The sequence below is a fragment of the Tarenaya hassleriana genome, unplaced genomic scaffold (assembly GCF_000463585.1).
Source record: "Tarenaya hassleriana unplaced genomic scaffold, ASM46358v1 Cleome2, whole genome shotgun sequence".
In the NCBI taxonomy this organism is placed as follows: domain Eukaryota; kingdom Viridiplantae; phylum Streptophyta; class Magnoliopsida; order Brassicales; family Cleomaceae; genus Tarenaya; species Tarenaya hassleriana.
Window position 1 is genome coordinate 5367110 of NW_010965372.1, and position 8949 is coordinate 5376058.

Consider the following 8949-nt stretch of genomic DNA (forward strand, 5'->3'; position numbering starts at 1 on the left):
AGGGGGGGGGGGGGGGAGTTGCCTTTCGCAGTCGAAGGGTCGGACGGTGAGCTTACGTGGCGGATGACGATTGGCCAGTGGATTGGTATGCGGTGTTGTGGCGAGTCCACGAAGTGGTTTAATGCTGCGAGCACAAACATGGCAAACGCCGGAAAAGAGGGCACATCACAAACAGATGCATTTATGTATAATTAAAAAAAAAAATCTCACGTTTCGTATTCACTCGATTTAGATACATTCATTTCATTTCCCCTAAACCCTAATTCTTTATTCATATTGTTTGTAACATATATATATATATATATATATATATATTAATTAAAGAAGAGTGTTCTCTTCTCTCTGGCATGTATTGATTTCGAACCATGTATAAAAGTTCTCATATGAAAAAGGGCAAAATATTCTTTGATTCTTTTTACTATAATAATAAGGTAAATTTCAGATGTTGTAAGAACCATTAACCATATATATTTAAAGTCATATACCAAAAAAAAAACATTTAGCTAATGGATCGTGCATTTAGTAAAACAAATGATACAATTAAGGTGAGGTGTGAAAATGATCTAGCAATAGAGTTTTGATCAATAATTATGTTTAAACCCAACACTCAAAGCAGAAAAATTGGCAAAATTACCGTAATTGTTAGAGAAATTGCCCCCACCTCGTGACTTAGGTTGTGGACACACACTCTCCCTTAACGTTTTTATTTTTATTCCCTAACCAAAAAAAATAAAATAAAAAGCACCGAAAAATGGGACAATGACGGTTGGGAGTTTGAACATATCATTCACTAAATTTAGATTCCCAATTTCTTCCCAACAAAAAATTCAGAGATTGAACTATTAATATGATTAAACCCCGAATTAAATCTAACCGAGTGTAATTTATTAAATCAAATTAAATTATAACTAAATATAAAAATAACAAATCGAAAATAAAATCCCCTTTTGAAAGAAATATTTTCTTATAGAGTAAAACCGGTCTAAATTAATCTCATATCAAATGAAATAAATATAATTTTTTAAAAAATTGAAAATAATAAATAATTAAACCTAAATGTGATATCTACATCTCTAATATGCAATGCTATACAATTTGGAATGACATCCGAGTTCTCTGATTAGACTTTCACATGAATGTATTTTTTTTTTTTGCAACAAAGAGTTGTAATTTGTGCATAATTTATAGGATTAGATTAGCTTAATTGAGTATAAGTATCAACCAATAAGTAGATAAACAAATCTCTCACGAAATTAACTTATTAAACAAGGGGAGAGAAAATTAGGTCTTTTAGATTTTGCTTACCTAACAACTCCAATGTTTCTGGCTAACCCTAATTAATTTCAAACACACACGTGGCAATCCCATGTTCAATGGGCATCGTCATAACGTTGATCAAAACTTTCTCTTGGAATTTTTTTTTCAGTATAATATGTTATAGTAATATAGTAATTTTGATATCCCTTTTTATATCCATATTGATTATAAACATTTCATATTCTTTTGCTAAACAAAAATGTTAATATATTAAAAGATTTTCTGTTTCACATTATAATTCTGGATAGGCGAATTTATAGTTGACGAGAAGGGGATAATTAATAAGAAACCTAATTAAGAGAAGAACAAAGAGGGCCGCATCTGAGAAAAAAAAATATAAATGACAAAAATAATGACAAAAGCAATAAAAATGATTAAAGAAAAAAATAAATGATTTTTCTTGTTGGTTTAAATACTCAACCATTTCCCACAATTCTCTCCCTCAACCCCTCTCACCTTCTCTTCTTCTTCTTCTTCTTCTTCTTCTTGGGCAATGGAAAAGGGTTCTCGGCGGAGCAAGAAGGCCGCCGACAAGACGCGAAGCGCGATCGCGTCTGAGATGGCGTCCACGACGTTAGGGGTTCAGAAAGCCAAACGCAGGCGGCGTTCTCTGCCGCGAGACGCTCCCCCGCAACGCAGCTCTGTCTACCGCGGCGTCACCAGGTTTCCCCTCCTCTCATCGTTTTTCCAATTCAATAACCAATTTTAAACAACAAAAGATTTGGTTTTTTCTACTTTGTTATTTAATTATAATTATTTAATTCTCGATTAAATTTGTAGGCATCGGTGGACGGGTCGATACGAAGCGCATTTGTGGGATAAGAATTGTTGGAACGAGACGCAGAACAAAAGAGGGAGACAAGGTCAGTCTTTACATATACATATATATATATATATATATATATATAGTTTTTGTTATTTGTGTCCGTTTAGATTTGGTCGTGATGAAAATACGGAACTCGGGACTCGGAGCTCCAGTTTCTCCGGGGAGTTCGTAGTTAGTAGTGTTCTTGATTTTTTTTTTTTTGGTTCATTGTTTTTTTCTCGTGATGCTGATGGGCTTGGAAATGGATGATGAATGCTGACTCACCAAGTGCAGTATATTTAGGTGAGTTTAGCCATATCCATAGCATTTTTATATTCATTTTTTTTTCCTTCATATTCAAAAAATAAAAAGCTTATATTTATTTGGCTGCAGAGATTGGATCTCCCCCTGTATATTACGTTTTCTATAAATTTCGCCTTTAGAAAGTGGATTCGATACATTGTATCTAGAGATAAATGGTTGGAAAACAAATAAAATAAATCAATGGGAAATTTCACGAAATGGGTAACCGGTTTATTGGCTGTGTTTTTTGCTCGGACCCAATTTTGGTTATTTATTTCGAGTTACATGTTATAGGAATGACTCACCTTTATATACGTCATTGCAAATGTTATGCTTTTATAATATATGGTGATTATTTTTTGTAATCTATTATTTGGGTATATATGGATAGGGGCATATGACGACGAAGAGGCAGCTGCACGTGCCTACGACTTAGCGGCATTGAAGTATTGGGGACGAGACACCATCTTGAACTTCCCTGTAAATTTTCTCGGGATCCAAACAGAAACTTTGGAAAGAAAAAGAAAAAAATAAGAAAGAAAATACTCTCTGCATTGTCTTTGTTGGCTTCACAATCTTCTCACCTTAGCGTTTTTTTCTTTAATATGTCACAAGGGCAAAGAAACAACATGAGCATGAAATGAATCTTTTCCCTTTTCCTCTTAGGTGTCTGGTTATGAAGAGGACCTCAAAGAAATGGAAAGTCAGTCCAAGGAGGAGTACATCGGGTCTCTGAGGAGGTAATTAATTCATTAATTAGCGTTTAATCAATATTTTTTTGTCATCCAAAGCTAGTGATTAGTGAATTAATCAATCATTAGTTAATCATATTATCTGAATTTTACACATTTGGTACAGGAGAAGCAGTGGATTCTCCCGTGGTGTATCCAAGTACAGAGGGGTGGCTAGGTAAGCCCAAGTTGTGGTCTGCAAAAGATCTTAAATAAACATGTAATTAATCAATGCTGATAATGACAATGAAGCCAATAATATCCAAAATATCTTCTTTTTGTTTTGTTAAAAATTATTTTTAAATATAACTATCATAAATTTAACGTTATAATCAATGTAATCATATGATCATACTGTTTTTTTGGTTATATGTTTATATCTAAAAAAATACGTGTAGAAATAATTTTAGCAAAATAATACCCAATAAAACTTATGTTTTCGAATATAATTGCATTTTTTTTTAAGAATGAGAAATGATAATTTCATATCGTAGGAGATATGAGTTGGTGAGCAATAAATTTGGCAGGCACCACCATAATGGGAGATGGGAAGCTCGGATTGGGAGGGTTTTTGGCAACAAGTATCTATACCTTGGAACATATGGTAATCCCATTCATCTTTATTTTCCTAATTTTTATAAATATTATTATTGGGATACTTATATAACCAAATCTCATCTTAATTGAAATCTAATATATGTGTGGTCAAACAAATAACTCCAAGAAAATGGTAAGTCGCACACAATCATGATAGATATCTCCACAAAATTAATTAAAGAATATATTAAAACTGTTATGTCTTGGTTTTTTGGTGCATTATCAATGGACTTACTTTATGTGATGATCTTAGAGATGTAATCAAATCTTGTTGGGTGGGGTGTAGATGACCGAACCCCAACCACTTAGCCAAGCTTTTTACTGATTTGAATTTGAATTTGCTCATGAAAATAAATTTTTTAACTATATTTGCTTCCTCCATTAGCTTCGAATTATATATATATATATATATATATATTTGATTTTCATGCATACATTTATTCATTCTTTTTAGTTCATATACAATCCCATAAAAACAATAGATTTGCTTCTTTTTTTTTTTGTATCAAATTTAAAATTAAACTTTATATTTTGGTATCCAGTTAAGACATGAGTTCTTTAGAATTATGCATATCCCCCAAAAGTTTCAAAAGTGACAATTTACCCCCTTTTATGGCACAGCTACACAGGAAGAAGCGGCAATAGCATACGACATGGCAGCAATCGAGTATCGAGGACTTAACGCCGTTACCAACTTCGACCTCAGCCGTTATCTCAAATTCTTGTCGCCGGAAAACTCTACCGACGGCAAGGTTCGTCTCACGGAGGCTCCAAATCCCGACGCGAATCCGTCTCCAGAACGTAATCTCGAGTCCGAATCGTCACTGGATCAAACATCCTCGTCATCAGACAACAAAGATGAATCTTCTCCGGTCCGGAAGTTCTTGTTGTCTCCTTCGAAAGTGAAGGAGATCATCGAACCGTCGACGCCGCCGGAAGTTGCTCCGCCTCGCCGGAGCTTCCCGGAAGACATTCAGACTTTCTTCGGGTGTCAAGATTGCGGCATGTTCACGACGGAGGATGACGTGATTTTCGGCGAGTTAGGTTCTTTCCTTTCACCCGAGTTCTACAGCGAGCTTTGACTGATTGTCAAAAGCTCCTGGATTTCGATATTCTTTTCAGATAGGGTAATCTTCTTCCCTCCACAACAGAGAAATCTGGGAAAACTTACAGGATTTGATATTGGTTAAAGTTTTGTTTTGCTTGTAATAAACAATCTATGTATCAATTGTTTTTTCTTGAAGGAAATCTATGATGAAGGCTCATCGATCTGGTAAAAGATTCATGTTTCATATGAAAAAGATGACACCTTTTGAACACTAGAATAAGATGATCCTGACAAGATGTGATTCTTGGACGTGTTCAGAGGTTGAACTCGTCACTTTTCTTGATCAGACAGTGCAGCAGAGCTTGGAATCAATGGAAGCCAAGCAAATGCAGAATGCTTGGTAGCCTGATAACGGGTACCTGCAGAGAGAGGGATGAGCAAAACGATAACCAGACATCATACCCTCTTGCTCGAACTCTGTCCTAAATCAAAAGCCTTATATATAGATAGCTCTTTGGGTTTTGTTGTTTGGGTTCGAGTAAGTACCTGAAGTCGGTGACATACTTGGTTCTGTCCACCCTTCCCATCTGCAGAGTTGTCTGCCTTCCGTTCTCCTGCATATGCAGATTTTCACAAACAAGTTGGTTTCTTGAAACTTGATATTGGAGAGATCGATAACGGATAAATCACGGGCGATGTACCGCAAGTGTCAGCTGAAAGTTTTTCACTGAGCTCTGTACTCTCAGCCCTGTTCTTCCCCTGTCTCTGAAGTCTAACTCATACTGCTTCGATATCTAGAGACAGAGGGAGGTACACAAGATCAGTTCACATTCTTTAGCATCTTATGATGGCAATGTCATGAGTTAAGGGTTTGCTCTGTCATAAGGAGACCTACTTTGTTGTAATGTGGTACCCTTGAGCAAAGCTTCTGAACCTTCTCCATATTCTTAAGCCAATCAACGGGCAGCTTGCTGACGTTTTGGACCTGTATTACATAGAAGACATATACACACATTAGCTATTGTTGTTCTTCAGAAACAGCATTGTTGGTGGCAGGGCGTCAAGACAGAAACTGAATCAAACCGGACTTTATATACTAAACTGAGAAGCATGAGTGAACGAACTTCTTTTCCGGATCGAGATCTAAGACACTCACCTGCTTTGGATTCTTCTGTACCGGTTGTTGCTTTGGAATGAAAGCTCTCATTCTTCTGTAGCTCCCCGTCCAAGTTGCTATAGTGGGTGTGAATCTGCAGAAGCAAACTGATATAAAACCCGACGAGAAAATCAAGAAGTGAAAACACAGAGAGTTGTAATGGTGAGAGACTTTCTAGCTTACGTTACAACAGAAAGAAGCGGCTTCAAATGTTTATCTATAGAACCAAGACGAACTCCCTGCCACCAGAACCAAAACAACCAGCTTGAGACAGAAGCAGATGATATTTAGTTATAGAAAAGTAAATTTGTAAAGTGTAATAAGAACCTGATCCCAAATGCAGTACTTGGAGCCCATAAGATTAGCTGTCATGGTTCCGACATAACTATCATCTGAATTACTCGACAACCCTTTGACATTCTGGGCTATCCTGAATTCAGACTTCCCATTATGTCTCCTGTGGTAAGCGACCGCTAGCTTCCGGTCTCTTCTGCCTCGTCCTTCCTGAAACGTTAACCAGACTCTCAGAGCTGTCTGAAAATCCGATATTTCTGGAAAATTTCTTCAGAGAAGAGGTAGATGTCTGTTCTTACATGGGTATAGAGTGTGTATAAGGATCCACTCCGTAACTCTTTAGGAGATTGCTCTTTCACAATCACACAAGTGCATCTACCGACGTCTAAAGGTAAAGTCTTGCACATCAAGGATCTGCCATAACAAGTTATTTTCACAGTCACTCAGGAGATTGTACATTTGTGCTCTCTTTCAATTTTTTTCCCCGTCTCCTTGATTCATATTAGACTAACAAACACCAGTCGTTGCTGAATTCATGAATCCCTTTCAAACAAATTTAGACATAGAAGAACAAGAATCTGCAGTTGTTTGAGACAGTAACCAGAAAATATGCTTTTGATCCGACAAGGAAAGTCTTAACCTTGTTCATTCTTTGATTACTACAAACTCATATTCATGTTTTACTCAAACGAAAACGAATGTTGCCGAATTCATATGGTGTTTCAGATATGTTTAGACTAAAGAACAAGAATCCATGAAAGTGCAGTACCTATTGGGCAAAGTGGACCAAGAAGAAGCGGGAGCAGCTTCTGAATCCGAATTCTCCCAGACCTTTAACGAACTTGAATGATCAGAATCGACACTGTTCCACGTTTTAACGCCGAAACCACCTTTGTCAGGCTCGTTCATCTCCATACAGACCTGAAGCGACGTCTGCTTCAAGGCCGTTCGACCCGTCGAGAAAGACTTGAAATCTGTAACCTCCTTCGGATACCCAGAATTTCCGTTCACCGACAAAGACTTGAGAGCTCGATCTGGTTTTGGGATCGAAGACAAGGAGCTGTTTTCGGGCAAGACATTCTCATTGTCGTCTTCATTACCAGAAACAGGGGCTGAGAAATTGCAGATGTTTTCCTTGTTTTCAGCGATGGATGAATCGCTTTCTTTTCCTGGACCACCCATCTCTTTTCTTCTTCGGGTCGCTTCAAGTTTGAGTCTTTAATGGCGGAATTCACCTCTGGCTTTGTTTTCTTCGGGAAAGGAAATGTTTTTTCTTAATGGGGTTTGAAGATGCATAAAACCTCGATAAAGGAGCTGGCAATGGCGGTGGGTGGGGGTTCCTCGGGTTTCTTAGTCTGAGCATATTTATAGCTTTGACTCTGTCTGAAAGAAGCTTAATAAAGAATCGATATCTTGAATTTCAAATTTAATTTCCTAACCGTTGGTTTGTCAATAAAGTTGAACATCACATTTTTTTTAAAAACACACCAATGTAAGTTGATGTAGAACAAGTCTATAGTTTGATAGACACGTGGGTCATAATTACTTCAAAAGATTATCATATAAAACAGATATAAAGTTTGGTCCAAATATAATGTTATAAATGCCCAATAATCAAAATTTGATGGACAAATTTATTGTACTCCCTTGGAAAAATGTCAAAAAATTAAATTTGAAAATGGGGAAGTTGCAATGCAAAAAACAGTTAAAAAGTCCAAATAGTGAATTACAAAGGGACAGAGACATTTGAATTTGAAAGGCCATGGGAGATTGTGCGAAGTGCACACACACACAAAGGTTCTTTTAGGTGTCTGTGTTTCTCTATGGACCCAACGGTCACTATAAGAGGACAATCCTTGTCGTTTTCCGTGTCGGGAAGGTCTGACGCTGAGCGGGAACTGTGTTTCAAACACAACTTCTCAACAACTTGCCGTTTGCTCATTCTCAGAATCAACACCTTGTCGTTTGGGAGATGTATAGATCATCATATCGCGGGTTAGATTATTGCCACGTCATGTTATCTCACGGCCAAGTATTATTTAGATACAAGAAAAAAAATGCAAAAGGCTCGTAAATTTCAAAAAATTAATAAACACAACCATGTATGTAATTTTATTATATAGTTTCACAAAAATGATCGAGTAAATGTATGTTGTTCACATAGTACAACATGTCATATATATGCAATCTCGATTATGTGGTTGCTGTATATAACAATACGAAACAAAGATTATATTTCATTTCAATGACAAATAGAAATCAAAGATTCGTTTTTACTTCTAAAAATTAAAATTCGTACCGCAATTGAATACTGTACCAAATTGGGTCATCGATTTACACACAAGAAACGGATGAGCAAGAAAGAACCTCAAAAATCGAGTGGCTATGGATCCATCGCCTTCGATAAGATCATGGACCCATCATTGTTCCAAGTAATCCAAATCCATGAGGCCACATACCATCGTCAGCCAAGCCCATCAAATCCATCATCGTCACCGTCATCATAATCATCATGGCAAAGGCGAGCAGCGCTCTGTTCGCCATCTCCAGCTCTGCCTCCGCGGGTTTCTCTCTCCTCCGTCGTGCCGAATCTCTAAAACCCTTGGTCTCCCGCGCCAAATTCTCGGTCCCTGTGGCCATGTCCGCCACTGCCGACAAGGTGGTCCCCGCCGTGATTGTCGGCGGCCGGCGGGTCGGG

The 8949-nt window shown here is 37.3% G+C and overlaps 3 protein-coding genes across 9 annotated transcripts in view; 2 read left to right on the forward strand and 1 right to left on the reverse strand.

Moving 5' to 3' along the window:
- Nucleotides 1-1727: 1727 nt before the first annotated feature.
- Nucleotides 1728-5250, forward strand: LOC104812424 (AP2-like ethylene-responsive transcription factor At1g16060). Of its 6 annotated transcripts, XR_771595.2 has the most exons (10): nt 1729-1980; nt 2098-2180; nt 2417-2425; nt 2817-2905; nt 3092-3165; nt 3284-3334; nt 3651-3760; nt 4375-4880; nt 4998-5026; nt 5120-5210. XR_771595.2 is itself a non-coding variant. In XM_010539563.2 (9 exons), exons 1-8 carry the CDS (start codon nt 1811-1813, stop codon nt 4833-4835), a joined length of 1047 nt encoding a protein of 348 aa, XP_010537865.1. In that variant the 5' UTR covers nt 1729-1810; the 3' UTR covers nt 4836-4880; nt 4998-5250. The 6 variants fall into 6 exon arrangements, 5 of the variants coding, with proteins under 5 accessions (XP_010537866.1, XP_010537865.1, XP_010537864.1 ...); XM_010539563.2 differs by having other exon boundaries at nt 4998-5250; XM_010539562.2 differs by lacking the exon at nt 5120-5210 and having other exon boundaries at nt 1730-1980; nt 4375-5018.
- LOC104812423 (tubby-like protein 8) lies at nt 4908-7788 on the reverse strand. Its single transcript, XM_010539561.2, has 9 exons — nt 7021-7788; nt 6551-6665; nt 6285-6461; nt 6141-6196; nt 5958-6051; nt 5697-5786; nt 5503-5595; nt 5348-5415; nt 4908-5220 (listed from the first exon to the last, which is right to left on the reverse strand). The coding sequence occupies exons 1-9, from the start codon at nt 7431-7433 to the stop codon at nt 5145-5147; spliced, it is 1182 nt and encodes a 393-aa protein (XP_010537863.1). The 5' UTR covers nt 7434-7788; the 3' UTR covers nt 4908-5144.
- An 860-nt stretch (nt 7789-8648) lies between these two features.
- The window catches only part of LOC104812426, a 2711-nt gene continuing 2410 nt past the window's right edge, over nt 8649-8949 (forward strand). The window contains exon 1 of one of the 2 annotated variants that reach the window (XM_010539569.2): nt 8649-8915. In XM_010539569.2, coding sequence (XP_010537871.1) covers nt 8764-8915 — 152 coding nt within the window. In that variant the 5' untranslated portion in view covers nt 8649-8763. The remainder of the gene's footprint in view (nt 8916-8949) is intronic. The other variant, XM_010539568.2, reaches the window with a different exon arrangement.

What these genes read in the sequence shown, in the direction of transcription:
- LOC104812424 (XM_010539563.2), top strand. Translation starts at nt 1,811, where the DNA reads ATGGAAAAGGGTTCTCGGCGGAGCAAGAAGGCCGCCGACAAGACGCGA. An exon ending in AAGTACAGAGGGGTGGCTAG is followed by an intron (nt 3,335 to 3,650) that starts GTAAGCCCAAGT and finishes TTCATATCGTAG; the next exon opens with GAGATATGAGTTGGTGAGCA. An exon ending in TCTATACCTTGGAACATATG is followed by an intron (nt 3,761 to 4,374) that starts GTAATCCCATTC and finishes TTTATGGCACAG; the next exon opens with CTACACAGGAAGAAGCGGCA.
- LOC104812423 (XM_010539561.2), bottom strand. Translation starts at nt 7,433, where the DNA reads ATGGGTGGTCCAGGAAAAGAAAGCGATTCATCCATCGCTGAAAACAAG. An exon ending in TGGTCCACTTTGCCCAATAG is followed by an intron (nt 6,666 to 7,020) that starts GTACTGCACTTT and finishes TTGTTATGGCAG; the next exon opens with ATCCTTGATGTGCAAGACTT. An exon ending in AGTACTGCATTTGGGATCAG is followed by an intron (nt 6,197 to 6,284) that starts GTTCTTATTACA and finishes TTCTGGTGGCAG; the next exon opens with GGAGTTCGTCTTGGTTCTAT.